Consider the following 27,392-nt stretch of genomic DNA (forward strand, 5'->3'; position numbering starts at 1 on the left):
GGCCCACAACCTTGGTGCATCATATGGCTCTCTAACCAACTAAGCTACCAAGTCAGGCCCACTTTTACTTGCCCAAATTTACTAAAGTTACTAAATTTACTCAAGTAAAATTATATTAAAGTTTACTAAAATCTGAACATCTATGAGTCTCTCCCCAACTCTAAATTTACCAAAATTTATTAAAGTTAAATAAAAATCTGTGACTAGAAATGTCATGTTCTGAAAGATTTTAAGGCCTGTTGCCTCCTGATTTTTCTCCCACTTTATTTGGCATATAAAGATTTACAAATGTCATGTTTTAATGTTTGTTATAAATTTGTATCTTTTCTTGCTTTTTAACTAGTTCTATAATAATTCCATTGTTTCCAGTGTTTGTTTTGGAGACACACAAATCCATCTTTGCATTTTTAAATGTATCATCATCTTCCTGTGTCTTCTTCCACACCCAGTGGTTCTTAGGTTGTATATTTATTTCTACTTTAATGTTTTCCACTCACCAACTTGTCTCTTTGTATATCTGCTTCTCTCATTTATTATTTTATTTCTTATTAAATTGCCCTCTTATCTCTGCTCTTTCCCCCTATTGTGGCCTTTCACTAGTCATACCTGTACATGGGAATATCTATTTTGCTCTGTAAAACCTTAAAATTTATTTTCCTTTTGGGAACTTTCTTTGCTTCACTAAAAAATTTGTATTCTCATTTTCTTATATCTTGAAAAATGAGCTGATTTTCTTTTCTCATGATCGTCTCATCATTTTTAATGTTTTTCCCCTGAGGAATAAAAGATTTATTCATCTTTCATAAAGCTCTATAAAATTTTTTAGCCTGTGAGAACTTAATTGTGTGTGTGTGTGTGTTTTATTTTGCCTGATTAGAAATCTTTGGCTATATTGTTGTTAGCGACATTTTCTCTAACTCTCCCCCACCTCCTCCCCTAGCATCACATTATTCTTGTCAGGTTTACTTGCTCCTAGGCACTGAATCTAAATATGTATTTCTTGGTCACACTTCGTTTAACTCCAGATCTATTGGTTGTAGTGGAGAAGCTCAATAAAGCCCTTTTAGTTTAAAACAAGGCATATTCCCAATCTTCCATTCNTTCATCTTTCATAAAGCTCTATAAAATTTTTTAGCCTGTGAGAACTTAATTGTGTGTGTGTGTGTGTGTGTGTGTGTGTGTGTGTGTTTTATTTTGCCTGATTAGAAATCTTTGGCTATATTGTTGTTAGCAACATTTTCTCTAACTCTTCCCCACCTCCTCCCCTAGCACCACATAATTCTTGTCAGGTTTACTTGCTCCTGGGCACTGAATCTAAATATGTATTTCTTGGTCACACTTCGTTTAACTCCAGATCTATTGGTTGTAGTGGAGAAGCTCAATAAAGCCCTTTTAGTATAAAACAAGGCATATTCCCAATCTTCCATTCTTCTTCTTCTGGGAAGACAGAAGGAGAGTTGGGAAGAGATCAGGAGATGCTTAAAAAATTCCATCTTTTCATCCTGTGACTCATATCTACAATCATCAATCATGTAATGAATCTTCCAATGAAAACCTCACAACCTCCACAGTTCTACTACTGTATTTACCGTATGCTCACATTTTCACTGTTGTTTTCTGTTCTTTATCATTGAGGAGCCCCAAACTATTCTCTCTTTGGATAGTCTCATACCTTTCAGAAAACTTATACCCAATCCTGGTCTTTGACAGCCTCCATAGTCTTCCAGTTGTCTGATTTATTAGCTATTTATATTTTGTTTGTATTTTAATCTGTTGATGCATGCACCGGCCTGCAGTGCTTGCAGTGTTATGGATGGAATTCCAGACAAATTCACATGGACTACCGAGTCCTGTGGAGAAAAAGGGGCAAGCCACTCTCTCTAGGGTAGAGAGCTTCGCACCCTTGCCTAGACAGGCTTTTATTGTTTTTTTTTGGTTTTTTTGCACAGGAGTTCAGGTACAACTTATTAATCATTGTCAGGCAGTTGGGATCAAACAGTAGATAGCATACAAAGAACTATTAGGGCTTCTTCTGAGTCAGGGTCTATCAGCTGAAAGGCTACAAAACTTGGGCCTTTATCATCTAACTAAGAGCATTCTTAGCAAAGCAGGCTTCACAGGATTTTACATATCCTTTCTCAGGCCTGAGCACCCAGAGAGTCCGCCCTTTCCAGTCCACCCTTTCCAGCACAGGGCTGCACCACCCTCTGTCATTGTTTCAGGCTTAAGTTAAGCAGAGGAGGCAGATAGCCAAAGGAATTTTCAGAGACTTTTCTTGGACTCAGGGGAGTCAGGCTTCATCAAAGCCAAGGGGTGAGGTTCCATTACTCTTTTCTCCATAGCCCCCAAGTTCTTCCCTGGGGTCTCCATGTGATTGTGCCTGTCTTAGGTCATTCCCCCCTTGGGGAATCTTACTGTCAAGCATTGGGGGCCAGTTATGAAAAAAGGAGCAGAAGCAGTGCTCCTGCCAGGGAGATAAGCTTTGTCACCTCGTGGCTTTTGGTCTGAAGGTCACTCACTCAGCCTTAGCCATGGTGGGGGAGTGGGTGGTTACAGCTCCTGAAACCAGGCGGGGCGGTTCCCAACAATCTGTGATTTTCTGAATTTGTCAATATTTTTCCCTAGTTCTTTTAATTTCCTGAATCATTCTCATGTTGGGTCTTCCTTGGGCTGTAGATTATTTCCCCTTCCTCTAGTATTCTCTCAGTTTCTGGCATGTGGGTTAATCTATGGTTATCTCATTATTTCTTTAATCTTCTTCCTCATATTTTACTTCTCTGAATTTTATGTTCTCCTCTCTTCCTCTCCCTCCTTCTCTTCCCTTTCATGGACTTTGTACAAAGAAAATGCCAATATTCCATTCTGTTAGGAAGAGATCTTGTCTTAAATCAGTGACTAGACTATTTCTAGTTAAGTATTTTTTGTTGTCGCTATGCTAGGCCCCTTCCATTACTCTCTGAAACCCATCTATTTACTTCCCTCCCCACTGCAATGTCTTTTTTTGCCATTTTTCCTTTTTTTTCATGGCCCTTGAGAACTTTTGTATATTTGTATGCCAAGTTGTTACTAGTTCAATTTTTACTCTGTGACATCTTTCACTGAAGCAGACCGTATGGTGTTTGCCTCCCTTTTATGAAAACATGAATTTGCCCTCTTAACCTCAGAGTTTACCGATGGTACAATTCTATCAGAGAACATTGCTTTGATTTTGTTCTCCATACACGGGAGAGCTCTCCAAATTAAACATTAACTGTAGATGATTTCTTGAGCTAAGTGTAAAATAACTCAACTGTCTTCTTAAGTCTTCCTTAATATCCCAGCATATAAGTAGTTGGCCGCTGATTAAATCCATCTTTGACTTTTTAGACTGTTACATCCTCAGAGGCATGGATTTTGACATTCTATACATTCAGGGGGAGGTCTCTTCCACAGAGTTGCTATTAGCAATGAGCAAACCCTCCCTTTTCCATGCGCTGCTTCCTAACACTGTGGGCTGTAAAGCTGAAAGAGATGTTCATCTAAGCATTGAGCTCCCTGAGTTGTCTTTGGATCTCACGTAGCACACTGAGCCTGATCGGAGTGACTTCTCAGTAATGCGTGTGGGGTAAGTGCAATTAACCATGAATCTTCTGCACAAATCAGACATCACTTTGCCAGAAGAACAGGGCTCCACCAGCCAGGAAGTATTTGCATTTGCAATTTATAGATTGTTCCAAACATTAAAATTCTAATTCATTTTCCCCTGAATAATGAATGGGTTGTATCAGTAATAGAAATTAGTTCACGGGGAAACCTCTCTGATGACAAGGAATTTAATAGGAATTAGAAATTGCTCAATTTCAATCTTCAGAGCAAAGCTGCCCCCCCCCATTTTAATCATTGATTACATCATCTTTTGAAGTAACTTACAAAGCACATCTTTTAAAATAGATTTTTATCAGTTAATGGACAACAACAATTTAGTAGCATGTTAAAGGTACAAATGTCCATCCATATGGATCATCTGGCTCTATCTATGTTTTGCCAATGTCTGCAAAATTCAGTTACTTACAAGTGAAATGAATGGAAGGGCAGGAGAGCTCCTGCTTTTTCTTGACCTTGTTCCCAAAAGGAGGAAAATTCTAATCTACGTGATTGGGTCATAGTTGAACATAAATTTTGGGCTGTGTTAATATTGGTGTGTGTGAGGGGGGTCGCTATGTTTAGAGGTCTGTAACGTGGATACCGCATGCTCTTTTTCCTGCTTTCATGTGGCACAACTGGTGAGCTGATGCTTTTTTCTGCTTTTCTCCCACCTTGTAGTTAGGTCTGTTTCATGCCTTTAGGTTGTTTCCCTTTCCCTTTGCTTTTTGCTGTGAACCTTGACTTTTCCACACGATCATGGTCTGTGCCCACCCTTGGACTGTTCTGGTTGCTTTGTATAACCCTCCAACTTCATTCATTCTAGCTCTCTGGATTTGGCCCCAACACTAGTCCAGGTGCTGATATCCCTTCTCTTACCATAGTCCTGGCAATGGGACATTACACATTACTTATCAGTTAAGCATCCTTCTGAAGAGTTTACAGGGTTGGTACGTTGAAGTAGCCCCAAGAGTTAGATCTGGAATTCAGAGTAGAGCTGCAGTATTGCCCTCTATAACTTCATACCTCTTTTTGACATAGTTTCAAATTTTATGTAGATGCATACAAAGTAAAAAAGTCAACAGAGACCACAGTTACCTCTCAGGCAAATGAAAACTTGGAACCTCTCCTAATTTGGAAAAACGCCACAGTTTAATATGTGCTGGATGCTAGGTTAAGCAAATTGAAGCTGCACTCCAAAATAAAATCCTGAGGAATACACATTTTTCATTGCTCTTTATTTGAGGCCCTTGTGAGTTAGAGAAAATTTCAGACTCAGCTCTTGACATGCCTTAGGTGATGTGGAAGGAAGGGAAAATTCAAAGGATTTCAGCCAGATTAGTCCAGTGACAGGGGCTCCTATTGAAAATATCTGAAAAACACAGACCTTGTATTGGTTCCTAAGATTCACGACACCAACACATAGGCTTTCTAGAGGTATTGACTCCTTGGTAGCCCTAGTAGAGAAGCTAATGCAGGAGTACCAGCAGGACAAAGCAGCTCATCCCACAGTGGTGGGTTCTCCTTAGGGATCCAAGGAACCAGTGTTACCAGCACTCAGCCCTGGCTTCTATGTTCAGTGCAACAGTACCTCTTGAACATATAGGCTAACTAATTTGGCTCAATAGAGGTCCTCAGGACAAGAATGCCTATATGTAGGTAATTGTGCCTCCTGATTTCTATAACTTTTGGCTGAAATAGTAGTACAAAGAAATGAGATTCCAATGAAGGAAAGTTTATATAAATTCTGAAAGAGCCTGGAACTTAGATTTAGATGCACTGATTTAAATCTCCCCTTATAACATACTCGCTGAATGACCTTAGGCATAACACTTAACTTTCAGACTAGATATTCTTACAGTTCAGGAAATTGAAGTTTCACAGAGAATAGGAAATTCTGCCAGGGTCACAATGCCAGCAAATTATTACAAAGGTGGGAAGAAACACCCCAAACTAGAATTATATCCTTCACCTTCAGGTTCTTCTGGAACTCTTCTAATACCCAGGAAAGAAATGGAGATCATCATTAGCTAATACCTTGGGATTTCTGAATGGATGTTTGTTTCAGTCTTTTTTCTGAAGCTTCCTAGTGTCTCAGAATACCTGACACATAATAAGTTATGAATAGTATGTGCAGAATCAATAAACAAAGCAACCTTTACTGTTAATGAAAGGCCAGTGAACCTTCGCCTCACTTGACCATATAAGCATAAAAATGAACATGACTTAGAGAGAAAAGTCTCTAGCATATTGGACCATTTAAAAAAATTTTTTAAAAAAGATTTGTATCTATTTATCTTTAGAGGGGAAGGGAAGGCGAGAGGGAGAGAAACATCAATGTATGGTTGCCTCTCATGCATTACCTGCTGGGAACTGGCCTGCAACCCAGGCATGTGCCCTGACTGGGAATTGAACCGTGGTCCTTTGGTTCTCAGGCTCGTGCTCAATCTACTGAGCTACGCCAGCCAGGGCTGGACCATTTTTTAAAAAAAGATTTTATTTATTTATTTTTAGAGAGTGGAGAAGCGAAGGAGATAGGGAGAGAAACATCAATGTGTGGTTGCTTCTCACACACCTCCAACTGGGGACCTGGCCTGCAAACCAGGCATGTGCCCTAACCAGGAATTGAACCAGTCACCCTTTGATTCATAGTCTGGTACTCAATCCACCATGCCACACCAGTCAGGGCATGTTGGACCATTTTTCGAGGACAACTGAGGAGGGCCCTAACAATGCCAGCTAATGAAGAAGATAATCACTAGTAGAATGGGTGTTGTCCCAATGAGAATAATAACCGAACAGCTGGGTCAAAGAAAATACATTAAAAATATAGGTAATAAGAGGAGCATATCCTCTACTGGTTGTAGGATAGAAAAAGAGGGCTGTAAGCTTCCTAAAGGCACAACCTCTGTCTTCTATTCCTTGTGTCTCCAGCATGAGCCAAGGGAAATAGGAGCCAATACCTAATACCTGTAGCTTCAACAAATATTTGTAAATGAATAAATGAGCTAATCACTGCCTACTTGTTACAGAACTGAACTGCTGAAGCTGTTCAAAGAAGAAAGGCAAGACTCCATATCCTCCTTAGAAGCCAGAATAATTCTCAGGACTATGATTAATTAGCCAAAGGTTAAGGGATTTCTTAGGTCACGGAAAACAGGGTGCCTATCAGTGTGGAGACTTTTGAAACTCTTAAAAGCAGGGTTGTCCAACCTTTTGGGGTCTCTGGGCTACACTGGAAGAAGAGTTGTCTTGGGCCACAGATCAAATACATTGTGACATGTAATCACAAAAAAATCTCATAATGTTTAAGAAAGTTTATTATTTTGTGTTTATAGCCATCCTGGGCTACAAGCAGCCTGTGGGTCACATGCCTTGGACACCCATATTTTAAAGGATCACTGCTTTTGAATGAGCTGGGAGTAACCCAGGGAGCTCTTTCTCCAGGAATAATAGATTCATTAGTACCCAAGGCCTTGCAGATAAACATGCAAATCCTAACCCTAGGATCAGTAGCTAAATCCCCAAACTCTATTCATTTTCACTAGAGTCTGGTGTTTAGAATGGAATAAAGAAATAAATGTGGGCAAGGTTAAAACCAATTTTCAGAAATAAGAAAAAGTTAAATCCTAATAGTTTTAAAAAATCACTTGCAAAGATTTTATGTTGTAGTACTGTATTTGATTAATTTGCTACATGATTATGATTTTATAATATGTCATGGCTAATGTTCTGCCATTCAAGTGATATCCAATATGCATATAAATACAAACTCTTTAGATTGGTATAAAAGCCCTGTGTGGCATGCTATCAAATTAACTGCTTTTCCACAATCACGTCAAACCCTCTTCATACGCAATTTATGCTCCAACTGTACTCAAATTCTTCTTCAAGGTCTTGGTGAATTTTCATTGCCTGTGAATTAGCTCCATACCAGAAAACTATTCATTTATCAAGATCCAATTCCATTGTTTTTCCCTCATCACTAAGTCTCAAAGGAGAGTTAATTATTTCCTCCTCTGTGTATCTGAACATATCTCTATTTTAAGAATCACATATCCCTTTGTTTTATAACCATTCACTTTTCAACCTCACATGGTAGGGCTGTTGGCTCCAAAATGGCAGCCTGAAAGTCTTCATTTCTGTCTTCCTCACCTAGCTGAAGAAACAGTCACCAGCTACACAAAAACATCCATGCATATGTATTTATGGAGTCATCACCAAATAAGCGATCAGATTTCATGTCTTCAAATAATTAACATTTAATCACACAACTTGGAAATACATTATTAAAGATCATGCTATGAACTTAACCCTTCCCCTCCCCCCCCCCCCCCGCCCACCCAAGCGGTTTTGTCTACATTTAGTTGTGACGATGTTTACTCCGGCATGTGGAGACCCAGGAAGAATAGAATCCTTGACACCTGTAATTACGCCTGTGTAGTCTGCCATGAGAAATGATTTTTCTAGTCTAAAAAGCTAGGCTGAAAAAGCCATGCGTTTGGTGATTTCATTAACATTTAAAAATGTTAACAATTCTGTCAGCCCAAACTGAAAATGACTGTGTGAGAAATGAAGGCTTGCATAACTCTGACGCTTGTTCTTCATGGCTCATTATCCTCATGACTTGCATTATGCAGTGAGGAAGAGGGGTCAGCTTCACAAAATTGAGGAACAATTAAGAAAATTAGTATATGCAGATGTGACTTATAGACTGAGAATAACAAACTTTGTAAAAGACTGTATTCAACAACATAAATGAGAATGATGAAAAAATTCACACCTGTTTTAGACCTTAAGGCAGCTTCTCAGTTATTCATTACAAAGACTGTCCACTTCCTTTGACCCCTTCCTGAACACTTTGAAACTTTCTCCTTGACTGTATTACCAGAGATTTAAGAAGGTCTGGGCATATTTTCTGAAGTTCTTTAAGTTCATTCTCAAACACATCCACGGAGATGAAAATATTGTCACTGACCCATATACATTGTAAACTGCTGCCTCCACCTCTCACAACCTTCTTTTCTAGCTTTGTAGTTTGTGGAATAAACATGTGGAAAAAGCCACAAGAACAAAGCTTATTCACTAACCTAATATTTCATTAAAAAAACAGAAGAAAACTAGATGATATCTAGGTAAGTTAAAAACAACTATGCTTTTAATTTAGACAATATGTCAACCACTTGTTTTTCTTCTACAGCTACATTTGATATAGGATGTAAATATTGGCTTGGCCAGAAAGTCAATTTAGGTTTTTTCTGTAAAATGGAAGATATGTTGTTTATTTTCACTAATAACTTTATTGATTTTTTGAGTACATCAGCTATCTTCCCCATGGTATAATGTTCTCTATTAATGTCTCAATTTGATCACTATCACCTTCAGCTGGTCTACCTAACCTTGGAGCATCATCCAGTGAGAAATCTCTGGCACAAAACTTTGCAAACCATTATCGACTCATTCCATCAGTCACAGCACTTTCTCCAAACACTGCACAAATCTTTTTTGTTTTTGCTTTTCAGTTGTATTTTTACCTTTCTTGAAATAATAAAGCATAATACGCTGATAATGTTGTGCATTTTCTTCCATCTTCAATATTAAAATGGCTACACAAAAATTCATCGATTTTGATAATTTTTTTAAAATGCATGCTGATATGACAGCTGTCACAATACAGTGCAACACAATTGTTTCGAATGAAGTTAAAGACAGCTACTAGAGCCATCTTATGGTAAAAAACAAACTTTTTGGCCAACCCAATATAATAGAAAATTTCCTTTCCTTCTTTCTATATCAAGTTCAATAAATGTCTATTAAGTGGTTGCCATATCCTAGGTATTAAACTAGGCTGAATAACAATATTCCCACTTACTAAAACTTGTATTTTGGCTCACAACTCAGGTGCAGGCAAATAATGATGATCTGTACATAATTTCATGTAAAAAGTGCCATGGGATCCTTGTGGAAGGAGGCACACAACTTCAATATAAATTAAATCTTGAGAAGCCAGAAAGATCAGTTTGATCTTATTAAAATTAACCCCAAAGGTATATATATAATGCATGTCAACAAATATTTCTCCCTGAAGATTTTAAACATTTTTAGGATCCAAACAGAATCATTTTTCCTGGGCTCTCCATTTTATACGAGACAGAAACATGCTAAATATTTAATGTAGTTTCTGCCAGTGGTTTTTCCTGCTTGCTGTTTACAGTTGTCTTTTCAAAATAATGGCTATTCTGAAATACAAATAAAAACTTTGCTTATGTTTTTGTTATGAAAGAAAATGCTTCTTATTCTAGATAAAATCCCATGTCTCAATTATGTGCCAGTTCAAAAACAGTAGATTAAATCAGACAGCAGATATCAAATAAAAAATATTCATAGAATTCCATCTTGTGGAGATTCAAATTGCAATACGGAAGAAAGTGGAAAGATTGGATTATGGTAGAACATCTAATTTTATCATTAAAAGTTTTCTGATAAGTACAGTTTGAATTATTTATTTTATTAACAACTTTCTTTAGGGAGTATATATATATAGGCTGTGCTTAAACTCCTCCACATATATGGTATTTAGCATGTTGCTTTGCAATTAGTAGGTGCTCAATCCACATATGTAAAATTAAGTGTAAAATGATTAGGATTTCCTGACTTTTCATCAAATAATCATGTCTTTCTGAAAAGTAAGATACTATGATCTTCCCTTGAGTTCCTCAATATTGTCAGATATCCCTGTTCCAAGAGAATTGCCTAAAAGTGGAGCCTCGTTTAAGAGCCAAGCATTCACCTCTGAGAGAGCAATGGTTTTCTGATTTGGCCTCTCTGACTATAGGTGACCCTTTTCAGAAAAAAATTAGGCCACTATAAAACATCCTTTAAAGATATTCTCCTTTGGAGAAGTCATGAAAAATTTCTATAAAATGGGTTATTCTTTAATTTAAATGAGCTTTTTCATTTTACCTTTTGAGCCAGATTGAGGAAGTGGGGATGAAGCATGCCTAAATTTTAAAAAATCATATATATGTATGATACTCTTGTAGAACCTTAGTTTATTCTGGCTCTCTATGTATGTATCTATGTATGTTTGCATGCATGTATCTGCCCCTCTACCTATGTATCTACCACAATGTCTCCATGGACAGTAGAATCCATTGATTACATAAATAAATATATAACATAGCAAACCAGGGCTTAGAGAAGTTAGGTAACTTGACCAAGTCATGAAAGTGGTAAGTGTCAGAGTCAAAATTCAAGTTCAGAGTCTGCCTGCAGGGTCTATGCTTTTAACTGCTGCTCTATACTCTCTTAAGCATCAAGGCCTAGGAGGAGAGAGAAAAGTCTATTTTCTGCTTGATTAATTTTTTTCTCTGTGATTTAGAGAGATTTGCCTAAGTCTGTTAATATGGGAAAGTGGGCAGGGTAGAGCTATTTGTTATGCATCTACTATGAGCTAAGCCACAGTGTTGGGTACTTTTCATATGTAATTTCATGGTATCTTTATTATGACATCAAGCTATTCAATATTATGCCAGTTTACTAACTAGAAAACTAAGGCTCAGGCTTGTTAAATAACTTGCCAAGAACATACAGCTAGTAGGGGACTAAGCTGGGATTTAAAAGCAGGACTGAGTGTTCCCCACTATACGCCATGTGCTAAAAGTCTGTAGATCAAATTCCAGGTGACAGACCATGAAATACTAGCCTTATGTAATGTGAAAACCTATCAGAAACATTAGAATTTAAAGATACTCAGAATCAAGATTTTTGCAGAAGAGATAGGGAAATGTTACTTCCTGTCCCAGCCCTGTGAACGGGGATGTAACCCAGGTCTTGCATCCTACCTTGACAGATACTGTCCTGAAGTGAGATTTGTAGTCTCCACATCCATGCAGTTCATGGTGCTGGGAATGAGGGCAAGTTCTGGCTGGATCATGGTGGCTGTGGCTACAGCTCTTGCAACCAGTTCCATGGCATCTTGCACATAGTACTCAAAGACTGACTGTGTTGTTTTCCCATGAGCAATGAGCCCCAAGGGAAGGCCTTTGGTCCTCAACTCCTCGACATTCTGTGAATCCCCCAGCACCCAATGAAGCTCAGGGGGCATTACCCCAAACTGGGTGGTAATTTCAAAAATCCGCCGGATACCCTCCATGTCGCAGCCAAACATCACCATGGTGGGCGTGCTGTTCTTAATGCTCTCAAGCTGGACCTGCAGGAAGCCCAAGAGGTCCTCGGTGGAGGAGACGTTGGTGGTGATGTTGATGATAGATCCGAGGAGAAACTTGGAATTATTCTGTGTGAGGAGGAGGAAGTCGGTGATGTTCCAGTCTTCCTGGCACAGCAACAAGCTAAAATTGTACCAGTTGTTCATGGTCAGGATTGAGACAGTGACATCAGCATCAGAACTTAATGAATTTTCTAAACTCAGCTGTAGGTGAAGGGGATTCTGTATTTAAAGATATGAAAAAGAACAATTAGAAAGCATTGGCCAAAGATTATAACATAGGGTACACTTTTGCTTTCCTATTAGGCTTATTCCTTTATTTTTTTTCTGTAATATTCAAATGCATATCTGGGATAAAATTTCCATAATTCAGAAAGCTATGTTTTCTGTCTAATGAAATTATTGATTCTTTGCAACTGATTTCCTTACAATTTTTGCTAAGAGTATATGACAGCAGGTGGTTCTTGGTATAAATGTTGGGGTAACACAAGCATACATACACTTGGTCTTAAATTTTTATCAGGCTTATCTTCTTTTCCTTCTTCCTGTTTATTTCCTTCTTTGCCTTAACCCCCTTCCAGAAGCAAAGAGCAATGGAAGGCAAACTCCATATCCAGCTGGCAGGAATAAACTAGCCCCAACTGTTTTCTTGGCCTCAGCTCCCTATTCTGTTGACAGTTTTCTTTCTAAAACATAAATGGGACCACATCATTCTTCTGCACCATACCCTCTGAATCACCCACAGGGCATATTTCAAAACCAACAGCATGCCTTAGGAGGCCATTCCTAGTTTTTAACCTGCAATGCTCCAGCTATGCACACCAAGATAAGTCATAGTGGACAATTTATTTCTCCTGCATGAGAGCGAGCATTTTCATGCCTACACAAACTTGATAAGCTGATTGCGTCACCTGGAAATGCATTCGTCTATATTCAATGTCATCCTTCAAACACTCAGCTTTTCAATGCAGATTTCCAGAAACTAGTTTATGTAGCCTTTACCACTGTCTGTTGCTGCTGCTGCTGATTATTATTATTACTCCCAGTATTTTTTCCCTATTGATTTCCTTCAGTTGTGAACTGGGTTTTGTTTGTTCTCTGACTGCTGACTGAGCAGACTTAATCATCTCATGTCTGTGTCATGGGGTCATGTTCATCCCTTTATTACACAACTCCTCACACCACGGTGTTTGGTTAATGTGTTTATCTACCAGACTAGACTGGAAGCACTTTAGGACAAAGACCATCTCTCAACCACTTCCTGTAGCACAGTTCTTAGTTAAACAGAGAGTCTTTGTCAAACAGGATTCTTTTTTTTCCTTTACTTCAAGTTCTGGGTTATGATCATAATCTCTTCACTGAAAGACTGAGAAGAAGTCCATTCCTAGCAGAACTTCAAGACCTGATTTTGTCCCCATTTGGAACAAGGCCCATCATATACTGCCCACAGAGAGATCCATTTAATAGTATCTGAGGAGCAAGTTCTAATAGACACAGGGGTGAAAATGTTCTTTTCTTGCTAAATGGGGACGTGAAATTAGCTAGTCACAATGGGCATTTAGCACCAGACAGAGAAACCAATGCATTTGACATGAGAGTGACATGAAAGTAAAAATGAAGACCCCCTCCTCACTCCAATGGATAATGATTAATGCGTACAGTCACAGTCATCCCTGTAAGCAGTTCTAATAGGCAAATCTAGGTGTTGTGGTTAATCTTTTCACAGACTCAAGGAACCAATTCTTCAAACAAATATTTATTCAATATTTAGAAATATCTAGTGATAAAGCAGCCTCACATGTAGCATCTCCTAGTCTCTCTTTGGGTAATGTTAAAGTCACATGCGCACAAAGATTGTAGCACAAAACTTCAGCCTTAAACGTTTTTCAGATTCTGAGAAAAACACTAAAGAAGACTTATCAAATCAAATTAAGAAACAACATCTGAGTCTTACATATAGTTTGCTATTTCCACAGGGCAAACTGATGGTTTGACAGAAGGTATCATTTAAACATGATAATGTTCACATTGTTTTCCTCCTAAATCAGAAAGCCAATAGCAGAACAACCTAAGAATCAGGAAACCCCTCCCAACCATGCAATAGGGTAAAACTGCCTCATAAATGCATTCAATTTATATAAATTAAGTAGCCTCAGTGGAAGGTAGTAAGGGGAGAGAAGATATGAAGCTAAATAGAGTGGTAATTCTCATTTCCCTATATGAGTGTACTCTTTATTATATGTGGCATATTATATACTTATGTATTATAATATAAAAGTATTACTATACATAGTCGTATATATAAAACCATATATGGCAAACTAAATAAATATTACTAGAGATTTGTGAAATGTAATTTTCCTACACTTTGAATTCCACAGACAGAAAATTCAGGCAAGATGGTAAGAAAATTTGGAAAATAAATGATAGAGAGGCCCATTTTTATGAAATATTAATCATTAAGACAGGGAATTACTAACAAAAGGATTAACAGCTAACTAAGTAGAATAGATGTTAGTGTATCTGTATAAAGAGGTATATTGACTTAATGTACTATATTACTATATTACAGGTTGAAAATTACAAAGGAGTATGAAGTTGATGAAATAGATTATTTGGAAAAATGTCATTTATTCATTTATTTTAAATTATTTTTTTACTTTTCAATTACAATTGACATACCATATTATATTAGTTTTAGGTGTATACTCCATGATTAGACACTATATAACTTACTAGGTAATCATCCTGATAAATCTTGTATCCATTTGACACCATCCATAGTTATTAGAATATTACCTACTATATTACCTATATTGTACTTTTCATCCTCATGACTAGTCTGTTTCTTCCCATTTATACTCCTTAATCCGTCCACCTTTTTTACTCAACCCCACAGCCCTCCTGCTCTGCAGCAGCCATCAAAATGTTCTCTATCTATGAGTCTGTTTTGGTTCTACTTATTATTTTTTTAAGATTCAGTTGTTTATAGATATGTATTGATTGCCCTTTTATCACTCATGTTTTTATCTTTGTTTTCTTCTTCTTAAAGAAGACCCTTTGAACAACAAGAAAAATGTTGAAAAAAGAAAAAAAAAAGAAGACCCTTTAATGTTTCATGCAATACTGGCTTGATGGTGAGGAATTTTTTTAGCTTTTTCTTACCTGGGAAGCCCTTTATGTGTCCTTCAATTTTAAATGTTAGCTTTCCTGGGTAAAATAATCTGGGTTGTAGGTCCTTGCTTTTCGTGACATTGAATATTTTTTGCCCATCTCTTCTGGCCTGCAAAGTTTCAGCTGACAGTCTCATGTGAGCTCCATTGTAGATAACTAACTGCTTTTCTCCTGCTGGTTTTAATCCTTTCTTTGTCTTTAAATTTTTGCATTTTATGATGTGCCTTGGTGTCAGTCTCTTTGGGTTCATCTTGTTTGGGACTTTTTGAGCTTCCTGAACTTGTATGTCTACATCTGTTACCATGGTTTGAACTTTTTCCATCATTATTTTACTGCCACGGTTTTTCAATTTCCTGCACCCTCTCTTTTCCTTGTGGTACTCCCATGATACAAATATTCGGATGCGTGAAGTTATCCCAGAGACTCCTTACTCTACCCTCATTTTTTTTAATTCTTTTTTTCTTTTTACTGTTCTGATTAGGTATTTTTGCTTCCTTATATTTCAAATGGCTATTTTTATCCTTAACTTTATCTACTCTATTGTTGATTCCCTATAAATTATTCTTCATTTTGGTTAGTGAATCCTTCATTTATGGCATGTTCTTTTTAATGGTTTCCATGTCCTTTATTTTTATGCTGTTGAAGTTCTAAATTCATTGAGCATCCTTTTTACCAGTATTTTGAACTCTGCATCTAGTAGACTGCTTGTCTTAATTTTATTTAGTTCTTTTTTTCTGGAATCTTGTTCTGTTCTTTCGTTTGGGACATATTTCTTTACCTCTTTATTTGGGCAATCTCCCTGTGTTTGTTTCTATGTATTATATAGAGCCGCTACATCTTGTGGACTTGGTAGAGTGGCCTAACACAGTAGAATCCAGTGGCACAGTCTCTTTGTTCACTCAGGCTGGGCACTCCAGATGCAATACCTTTGTGGCATGTGTATACCCACTTGTAGTTGAGCCTTAGTTGCTGTTGGCATGCCCATGAGAGGAATTTATCCCTAGGCCAAGGATTGGCTGCAACCACCATGGAGGATCTGCTGTGCAGGGACCCACCCAGTGGAGCAGCAGTTACTTCAGTGGGGCTCTGGTGCCTGCTGAGTCCGCCCCTTGAGTGTGTTGTTTGTGGAAGTGGTTGGGTGGAGCTTCAGTGTGGTCTGAAGCTGTCCACCAGGTGTGCTGTCTCTGGGGCCTCCAGGAGATGCAGAACAGGGTCAGCTGCTGCTTGTGTTCTGCCCAGGCCATTAGAATGAGCTACAAAGTTATCTCCAGTTGGCTGCTACTTGTGCTGGGCTTGGAGACACCCAGGAAAGGCCAAGCTGAGAACCAAGCTGCCATTAGTGGCGGGCCTGGGGCCACTTAGCAAGGGGTATGGGACATGCCGAAGGTAGATGCTGTTTGTTTGAGAGATTTTAGGGAAGTGTGAAGCACAAACCAAGATAGGCCATTTATATGGAAAACCCACCAGAAACAGCATGGGTGGGCCCACAAGTTGGTGGGGCAGGGTCTCGGGGAAGCAACAATTGTGAGCTAGGTTTATAGAAACTCAGATGTGGCACCCACTTGCTGGCTCTGTTGGGGAAGGGCTCACCAGAGGAACATTAGCCTCTGCCAACACTCTGTCTGGGGGAAGGCTGCCCCTCCAGCTCTCACACTGATGTCAGACACTTCGGTTCCTCCCTGTATGTCCCTGGGGCCTTCTGAGATGCTGTCCCAGCACTGGGGCTCAGAGGGAGTGAGTCTGTAAGTCCATGCCCAGGTCCATTGAGAGGAACTGCTTAGGATTGCAGAAGCCCTTCATCTCTCTCAGTCACATTCCCTGCTGTTTTTTATGGCCAGAAGTTATGGAGACTTCTCTTCCTGGCACTGGAACCCTGGGCTTAATGGCCTAATGTGGGGCTGGAACCTCTTGCTCCTCAGGGGGGACCTCCGTAGCTGAGATATCCCTCCTGCTTTTTATCCGTGGGACTGTAAAAATTGGAAAATACCAATGACCCTTTGATTTTATCCTCGGTGTTTTTGTTGTCAGCAGGACTCACTGTAAACAGTGGAGGATGCATTTCTGAACCACATTCCAGATATTTGAAAGTAGAAAGACACGATTGTAGTAAGTAGACAAATAGGCACAATATAATGATAAATTATGGAAATTAATAGGTTGTAATAGGATGTAATAGGATGTGGCAAAACTGGGAAATGGGGAAGAATGCTCCAGGAAAAATTCAGTAAGCATGATTAGTGGGAGTAGGTAGATACAAGCGTTTGCTCTATACAGGCATTCTCTAATTGGGTGTTTTTTAATAACATATATAAAAATGGTTATTTACTGTATATAGGTAGACATATAATGATTTATAAAGAACGTACATATTTAACTAAAATATGGTCTCATTTTGGCTATCCATTCTTCTTCGACTAGGTGTACTATATTCCTAGTCCCCCCAAGGTGGTTGCAGTCATTTCCACCTACTTCTACAGTTTTTCTGTTTGGTTCTGCACTGTCCTCTTTCATAGTGTCTACAAGGTTCTTAGGGCCTAAGCTGTCCTTGCTGGTGGGGAGGTAATCAAACTGAACTTTCCTCTCCCCTTCTGGGAGGCAGTGAAGCAGAATGGTTAGGGCTTAGTAGTTAAGACAACATATACTTGACTTCTGGCTCCGTCATTCAGGAGCCCTGTGGTTTTCTGCAAGTCAGGTAGTATTTCAAACTCACAAATTCTTCATCTCCAAAATGAAGTAAATACTACCTCCTAGCTCACAGATTCATTTTGAGAATTGAATGTGAGAAGGAGGTAACACCTGGGAAGCTCCTGATGTACGTAGTGAGGGTCAGTGAGCGATGGCTGTTTACAATCTGCTGGAGCGAAGTCATTGCATTGGAAGTGCTTGCTAAAGTGACTGACTGCAGTACAAGTTTTTCCCTCCGCGATTGCTTTTTCCTTTCTCTTGTCTCTTTCCAAACAATTGTCCCTGAAATAGGTGTCTTTTACAAATAGCAACTACTCAATCTCAGGCTGGGAGAAGCCATTTATTCGGGAGATATTACGTTTACAGCAGAGTACCCGCCCGCCTGCCCCCATCCCCGCAAAGCCTCTTTCTTCGGTGACTAGTTCTAGTATCACTCTACGAGTTAAGGAATTTTCGGCGCCAGCTCCTGGAGATTCCCCATCAATCTTTGTTCTCCCTGAGAGCACCGATTAAGCTATTTTCTGGATCAGTAAAAGTTTCGAAAACAGGATTGGCTGCAGCGACGAGCTTGCCAGAGTGCTTTGAGATATTCCCTTGGCAGAAGAAAAGAGGTAATGAAACCAGGTTTGTGTAAAGAGGGGAGGAAAGATGAAATTCTCTTGGCTCTTTCCTGGCAAGCAAACCCATTTAGCTGCGCCTTCCAGGCCAAAGCTCAGAAAGTTCAAGTGAGCAGAATATTTACACTCCTTTCGAACAGGAACGGAACCCCCTTCCTTTCGCAAGTCTGCTGGGTTATCAAAGGCACACGAGGGGCTCAGAGCCCACTTTCTATGCTGCTGCCGCTTCTGCTCAGCCAAAGAGCTTGCGGATTTTCTGTTTCTCATGATCTCCCTTCCTTTGACCGGTATGGTATAGAAGTATTTTTTTTGCTAAAAATTAAAGCTTATTCCTTTAGAAGACCAGGCTTTTAAATAAATTAACTGGTTTTTTTTTTAGTTGAATCCATGAAGGATTCAGGCAAACATCATGCACAGGCCTTGCTCAGATATTCTAATCTAATAATACAAATTAAAAGCTAATAAGAGCTATCGATGCCCTAAGTGCTCTATGCAGATTTATTTATTTTATCCTCAGGGTGGCCTCACGAGGTGACTACAATGATCAGTCTCCTTTAACAGATGACCAAACTGAGGATCAGAAGGAGTGAGTAATTTCCCCTGGTTGCATGGTTAATAAGAAAGGGGGCCTGGATCCCAGGCCCACATTCGTAGGACTTGAAAGCCTGTGCTCTTGGCTGATAGTCTGCACTGCTCCCTCCACGTGACATGAGCATCGTGTGAAGAAAAGCCTGGGCATGGGTACATTTAATACTCATGGTTCTAGTTATTTGCAAGTAATCCTGCAGGCCCATGGAATCAAGTCACTTTTAGGATGTGTCCTGGCATGGGTAAGAATGACATGTCCCATGTAGCTGGCGCATGGGAGACAGTGAGGGGCCCCAGCCTGCCACCCAGCCTGCACCTGGCTTCCCACCCTTTTTCTTCATTCATCTTCCCATTTGTAGCAACTTTTGGGAAAGCGTAAGACTTGCATTTCTTCATTAACAGCCATTTGATTTAATGAAGAGATACAGTTGTACAATTAATGACATCTGTTTTGCGTTTGGTGGAATAAGGAAGTTTGGGAAAATGCACTTCAGTTTTTCATTTAGATGCTACTGAATTTCATGGTCAAAGCTATCCATAATGGTGTTCAACCACTATGTTTGGGGTTGTCAACAAAGATCTTAGGACCTTAGGATTTTCACTGGTACACGTATAAAGCAATGCATAATGGAGTAGTAACATGCAAGGAATGCTTTAGGAGGCAGCATGGTGGACACATGGTGCAGGTGGCATACTATGGCCAGTCATGCTGGGTGGGGTCCATTTCAATGCAGCAGCATCGGGAAGGCCGGTCTCACCTCCTGGAATATAGCAGACAGTGGGAGACCAGTCCAGTCTTAGGAGGAAGTATTGGCATGTTTAGCACTGTCTTTAAAAAAAGGCTGAAACACTTATCCAAGAAAACATGGGTTGACAGCCTATCATTAGCCAGGCCACAGATACAGAGATGCATGTCTTCAGGCAGAAGAAACAGCAAAAGCAAGCATGCGGTCCCCTTTGAACCAACGCAATCCTTCTTTTCTCCAGGCTGATTTCCAAAAGCAGAAGTCAAGTGGCATGGCAGGTCAGTTTGAGAAAATCACGCAGGCTCCCTGGACTGTGCTTTCGATCTGCATCTTTCCCACTCCAGTCCCATCTATTAATGAATACTCAGCTGGTTCACCTGTGCTCCATCCCACTTCTGCCTTTTGCACTGAATCTTACACCTACTCTTGGTGACCCTTGGCAACCTTGAAAGCCTTTTGCTTCCACTCACTCTTTGAACCTGGTTCTCCCAGGCCACACATAGAAGATATACCTACCTAGGTGCAACTCTGCTGATACAAACTATTGCTGGTATACTTGGTGAGGAAAGGGCTTTGATCAAGGGGTCTGGCTACCAAAGATGGGTAGTCATATGGTGCTTAAGAGAGAGATGGCTAAGGCAAAATGTCCTAACACAGGAAAGGGTGAAGCAGGGTCAGAGAGTCATTGGAAACGTGGGCATCTGGCATCAGGAAAGACTTTCAGGAAGCAATAACATCCAAAACATTGGTCTGGGGTTCAGAAGGTCACTGCAATTCCCAGGAGAGCCCAGAGTTGGGGGCATGGTGATGCTACGTGGACTCAGATCTTTGTGTGAATTGAGGTTCTGCTGTTTACCAGTTGTGTACGACAGGCTCTGTGAAAATCGTTTAGCTTCGTGTAGCTTAATTTCCTCTTCTGAGCAATGAAAATGATCCTAGCTGCCTTGCAAGGTTTGTGAGGATTAAATAACATAATGTATATAAAACATCAGCACATAGCAAGTGGTAGCTAATAATAATAATAATGATGATGATGATGACAATGAAGATATTAGGAATGTTACCCTAAGAGAATTGGAGTGTAAGGGCTAGACGGGTACATTCAATTTATTTAACAAACTGGTTGAATTCTTATTTTGATTACCTATTTTGTGCCAGGCATTGGATACTGACTAGTGAGGCCACAGTAGTGAATAAGACCAATCAGGTTTTTTTCTTTCATGGAGTTTAAAATCTAGAGGATATTATTAACAGCACCGGAATACATATTGGGGAAATAGTTTAGGGAAAGGGCAGTAGACTATGACAAGAAGTAGGGCCTGAAATTTCAGCCAGACTAAAAGAGATGGTGGTTTAGTTTTTTGAATTTTAGATTATGAGTCAAATATTTTTATAGCATTCTTGCCAACATTTTGGACAAGTGCTGGGTACTGGGGCAAGACCACGTCTGCAGGTGAAGGTCAAGGGACCGCGGATGATTGGGAAAGGAGGCTTCATCACATGGCTGTCAGGTAGTAAGTACTTAGCAAATATTAATTGTTTTATTATTATTATTATTATTATTATTACTGGTGTTAGTAATGCTATCACACTTCTGTGACCTGGCATAATGATCCTTCCCTGAGAATGCATAGCATTCTGATGTCATCGCCAACCACAGTGCCTGAATGCAGGGCTATGATGTGTCCAGGGACATGGGGCCAGCTTGTTCCATATAGAACCCAGGTGTCTGGAGCTCTGGGGCCTCTTTCAAACGTGTATTTTCTCTCTTTCTTGTCATGGTATCAGGCTCTCTGCTATCCCTTTTTATTGTGCCACTGTGCCTATTTTTATCGTCTCCTTGCAGCTCCTATTAATATACTTTAAACTAGAAAAAGAATATGACTCTCATGTTACAATTTTATCTAATATAAGAGTAAAACACACCAAAACCATCCTATAAGCAAATGAGTCAGCTTTAGCAGTATTGAGGAGTCTCTGGACTGGATTTGAAATCAGGACTGTTCTGGGAAATGACTTCCATTTATTTATCTGTGACAAGAGAATAGTAACCAATAATCAACTAACGACGACTTCAGGGCACTGTGGGGACCACATGGTGGTATACATGTGACAGTGCTTTATGAAATAGAGAGCACTATAAAAACAAAAGATGCAGTGCATCTGAACTATGAATTTCCTGGACAGTAGCAGGCAGCAGGACCAGTAACGTAGATAAAGGAGGTAAAGGGGGCATTTCGGAAGTAAAATATTAAAGTTAGAAATAATTTTCACATTCCATGCCAACTTTTTCATCTTCATATTAACGAGGAAAAGATTATTTGTTACATCTCCAGAACTTCTGGAATAAAGATGTTGGCTTAAGAATGATTTTAGTTCTGCCCTGGCTGGTGTGGCTCAGTGGGTTGAGTGCTGGCCTGTGAATCAAAAGGTTGCCAGTTCAATTCCCAGTCAAGGCACATGCCTGGGTTGTGGGCCAGGTACCCCGTAGGGGGCACATGAGAGGCAACCATACATTGATGTTTCTCTCACTCTCTTTCTCCTTCCCTTCCTCTCTCTCTAAAAATAGATAAATAAAATCTTAAAAACAATAAGAATGATTTTAGTCTTATATTACCACCCAGGTTTTGGTCAAATTTAGTAATACTTGAATGAACCTACATATTTATATGTATCAGCAAGCAGATGATTTACTGGATAATTAAAACTTATCAAAGTATTCAAATTACTGTTATAGACACTCTTGGTGACAAACTCTGGCATATTTTCTTTCAAAATATTTTTATATTTTTGACAAGTGATTTCACAGCATGGCCAGGAACTATTGAAATGTGCACTGGATAATTAGACTGTCTAGCAGGCAAGTTGAATTTCCTCTGGAAATTTGACTATGTCAAGGCAGCTTCAAACCATTATTAAGAGACGGCTTATGTCATATGCTAATTTGCCTTATTATATTGACAATGAAAGCTCAGCTATATGCTGATTATTCCGTTTTAGAACTAACACTACAGTTGACAAAAACTTTTTTCCTCCATTCCATAAGCCATTTTTTATTGATACAAGTACATGTTTTATACATTTAAACATGGTTCACTTAATAGTGGTGTGATATGACTTTTATATTAGCTTCGATATTGTAAAATCAGTTTAATTGCATAATGGCTTGTTATTTCATTTGGAAATGTAAAAAATTTCATTGACTCATTTTAATAAATTTATCAATTCATTGTTTGATACCTGCCACTGACAAATTTCACACTAGAAATAGTATTCTGTGGTCACTTGGGCAGTATACATACTAGAAATAGTATTAGCATGCCATTAAACAGTATCTCAGTTCATTTCCATATTAGTACCTACTTTCAAAAGTTGTGACCTACTAATTATGATTATGCTTTGCCGCCATGACATTTATTTCACATGCACTACTAGGTACACATTAACATAATTAATTCTTTGTACCTTTCAAATCCTGTTTCAAAGCGAGAAAGCACTGGAAATGCTCATTTTAATTCTTAAAATCTCTGGTCACAGAGGCAGCACTTTCTCATGAATTAGTGATCATGAGAAAACGTAAAGGCTCTGTAAGCAGCTCTGGTGATCCCAGATCCAGACAACGAATTCTGAACACACAGGTCTGTGTTCTTCCAGGCTGGTTGATGTGAGCATTATCACTGACTAGGTAATAAAAAGACCTAGTTGGCTAGTTTTCAAATTTAAGATTTAGATTGAATCTGGCCCTGTTGTGAACTTACTAGTCAAACCTTTGCCCATATCAATAATCAAATAATAATAAAATAGGACAGAAATATTAAGTTTGAATGATTCACCAAAAGCCAGTTGGTGCCCTTGTGATTTTAGTCTTTGGGTTGAAAGGGACCTGAAAGCTCACCTAACCCAAATTCCTGGACAGTCTATGAAATGCCATGAATTACAGGTGTGTTAAAGGCATTTCTCCTTCTATTAGACAGGTTAATAATTTCTTAAATGAGGTGGCCTGTCTTCACATGATCTTTAGAGAATATGACTAAATTTTAATATTTAGGAATACCTACTTGTGTTTCATTTTATTCCTGAATTTTAAAGGAAAGATTCAGGCTCTGCCCAATTTGTACACTCTACTATCTCTCTGTCATCCTTAAGCCACAAGTAATTGCCCTTTATGAGAGAGGTGTATACAGAGTGCACTAATTTATGAATTCATTAATTTTTGTTCTCTACGGAGACAAGCATATACAATCACATCATGTCTTGAGAACACTGTAACACTCATTACTAATATTTTAGGTAAAAAGAATCTAATCAAATCAGATGAGTTTTCTGGGTTTCTGTCTGATTTAATGTATGAACCCTATAATGACCCCTATCTGGAATCATTTATTGTTCACATAAATCCATTCTGTTAGCATTATGTAGCCTCTGTTGACATTATTTTCTTTGAAACTCTTGCATATCACACCAAAAGCATTTAGGCTTTAAGATGGGAAGAAGTTCCATTGATCATCATTGTTTTCTAAGTCCAGGGAGCATATACCCATAGAGAGAACAGGGGCCTGGAGAAGTCTTTATTATCTCCAGAAAAAAAAAGAGAATTAGATACCCCAGTATCTCAAAATACTAAATTCACTATGGGTAACTTCTTCTCTCCTTTCTGTCTGTGCCCTGGACGATCCTAGAGAGTGCCATAGCCTATCTCTCGCCTCCCTTTCCAGGTCGCAGGATCGATCCATCAGAGCAGACTGCTACATCTCTATGCATCCCAGCCCTCATGCTGATCTCTGTTGGTACAGGACAGTGGTGTCATCGTGTCCCGATTATTCAATTGTCTAAGTACATCGTAGTTTTCTTTTTATCTTGGAAGCCAATCCAAAACGTTTGGAATTGCAGAAGTGCTCCGGCTCTCTTGTTCTCCACATCCACAGGTAGGTCAGTTTCTCCTTACCCTGCTCTTTACATCACTAACTCCCAGTCATCTTTCCAGTCTACACTCGGGACTCTCTTCTCCAGGTCAACACTTCTCACTTGCCTCACCCTCAAGTTCTATTATCTGCCTTGCTTTGAACCGCAGCTGCGCCACACTCTGGAGATCTACCAGTCATTTATGCATGGCACAGTCATCATGGGCTTGCTCCTCTCTCTCCTCCCTGGACTATTTGTGGCTAGACATGTTTGCCTTTTATACTAAAATTCCATATAATGGTGCCCTGAAAATGGGAAACTCACAGTGAATATCTGTGGGTTGAATGAATATATGGTATTGTCCAGTTTAGATTTAGACAGAGAAGCCTGACCTTTAGCTGAGATGTGTGTCAAGTTTGTATGAACCATGCTCATTCGTATTTCACTGACACAGTTTCTCTTCAGAGGCAGGAGTAATTATTATTTGCATTCCCATCAAACCTTAGCCTCCGAAGAAGACACAGATCTTGCCTGATGCCAATCAGAACTCCGGCACCTGGACGCTGGGAGGATTGACAGAGCTGCTCAAGCGTATCTGCACCTGAGGCGCTGTTCAGAAATGCAGGTGAATCTTGATCTGCACCAACTCAGGGCATGCCAGCCACTTCCTTTCACTCACGATGGTTGTGGGGAAACATTTATTGTGCTTTATAAATTATTCATAATTGAATTTATTTGGAAGCTCAACACTGATGCATTTCAAATATGATTCAATATAAAAGAGGTATCAACACTGAACCAATCGTTCAGTTACTTATCTGTTATCTAAAAGTGGGGTGCCGTTATACAATCAGAGTCATAATTGGAATCTCAGCAACCAACCTAGCGTAGTGTTCTGACAAAGTAAATGGAAATAATAGGAACTAAATAAGACTACGTTAAGGGTATATAGACCATGAAGAGGAGAGATAAAGGAAGATGGTAGAAGTTTTATCAGGATTTTAAAACTTAAAAATAACACATCTATTATTACCATGCCTCTATTTTTACTATGAAAGTATCTTTCATTTTGCATAATAAAGAAATTAGTCAGGCTTCTGTACATTGGAATTCAGAGACATAGCTGAATACATGGCATATACGGCATGGAGAATGGGAAGAGGGAAATATGGACAACTAAACTCAACGTAAACCTCTTCTTGCCCTGAATTAGTCTAGTTTGCCGCAGTGTACATGGTGGAAGAGTGAAGATGCTTAACTTTCCCAAGGAAATGAAGTGCGGACTGCTACGAACTGAAGTGAGACGGCCTCAGGGTTAGTTCCTGAAGGGTCTGGCCACTTTGGGGCATAGAAATGATGGGGAGTTTATTCATCCCCCTCTCTCATCTCCTTAGGGACCTTGTTCTAGAATTTGCTTCAGCAATTTCTCTCCCCTGAGACCTCCGATCAGCTTATAAATTTCCTTAATATCATCACTTTCCTCCTCCAGCTCCTATTCCAAATTTTACTCCTTTTCGTCACATAAGTCTGAAGATTTATCGATGCTTAAAGCTTCCACTTCTTTATCAATTTTTCTTATCCAATTAAGGGTATCAAACTTACCATAACAACTTTCATCACAGCAATTAGTGACCAAACACCACTGAAACTAAAGGTAGATTTTCACTCTACCTGCGACTCAACCCTCTAAACACCATTTGACACAATTGTTACTTCCTCTTGAAACACTTCATCCTCCACGCTTCTCAATCCATACATCTTGTTTTCTTTCTATCTCGCAAGTTGCTTCTTCTCAGGGTATCTTTTTTTTTTTTTTTTTTACAAATCTGAGGTGCCCCAGGGCTTTGTCCTTGTCTCTCCTTTTCTTATCTGCACTCGAGCTTACTAAATTTAAATACCATCTACCCCCTTCATCTCTAACCTGGATCTTACATAGTCAGCTGCCTTCTTGATATCTCCTTTTGGATTTCTGTTAGGCATCTGAAACTTAACAAGCCCAGAGAGATTCACTGTGTTCTTTCCTCTTACCCCCCAACTCCAGATAGCCCCACCAAATGCACTTCCCTGAAAGTCCTCCCCAAGTCACTGACTGTGATTGCACCATCACGTGCCTCAACTGCTCAGACCAAAGAGTAGGACATCAGCTTTTAATCCCTTTCCCCCCCTTCACATCACTAATTAGTCCACTTGTAAGTCCAATTCACTCCGAAATATGTCCACAGCTCAATTACGTTCATCATCTCACCGCCTCTAGAGTGAGCCTCCACCTGCCACCTGGACTAATGTGACAGCCCCTCACTAGTAGTCTCCCGGCCTCCACAGTGCCTGGCTGGCAGTCAGTTTTACACAAAGCAGTCAGAGTGATCTTTAAAAAAAAATCTAAATCCACATCATTCCTTTGCTTATAACACTTTAATAGCTTTCCCGGGCATGAAAGCAAAATGTAAGCTTTTTACCCTATGCCCTCAGTGATCTGGCCCTGCTCACTCATTCCACCTGTGTGGTCTCAAAGCCATTATGCTCCAACCTTGTACTTGCTGCCCCTTCTTCCTCCTGCAAAGTGGGCGTGCTCTCCCTCCCAGATGATGATTCCATCCCAGCTCAAATTTCTGGGCTTTCCACTGAACTTCAGCAGCCTCCCCCCTGCATCATCCACCATGAAATCCATCATTTTCTTCATAGAACAATTTTATATTCTTCAGAGCATTGATCAATAGGAAAGTGATCTTATTTGTTTGTTGAATATTTTCTCACTCCTAAAATAGAAGTGTCTAGAGGGTCCAGACAGTTGATTCTAACTACATTCTCAGTCCCTAGATGAATGCTTGATGG

General features: G+C 39.4%; 1 protein-coding gene across 1 annotated transcript in view; it reads right to left on the reverse strand.

Moving 5' to 3' along the window:
- Window positions 1-27,392, reverse strand: part of GRIN3A (glutamate ionotropic receptor NMDA type subunit 3A) — a 161,050-nt gene that overhangs the window by 103,024 nt on the left and 30,634 nt on the right. The window contains exon 2 of the mRNA XM_037035963.1: window positions 11,466-12,070. Coding sequence (XP_036891858.1) covers window positions 11,466-12,070 — 605 coding nt within the window. The remainder of the gene's footprint in view (window positions 1-11,465; window positions 12,071-27,392) is intronic.

This window comes from Sturnira hondurensis, unplaced genomic scaffold, assembly GCF_014824575.4.
Source record: "Sturnira hondurensis isolate 20B ecotype Veracruz unplaced genomic scaffold, ASM1482457v3 Scaffold0022566, whole genome shotgun sequence".
In the NCBI taxonomy this organism is placed as follows: domain Eukaryota; kingdom Metazoa; phylum Chordata; class Mammalia; order Chiroptera; family Phyllostomidae; genus Sturnira; species Sturnira hondurensis.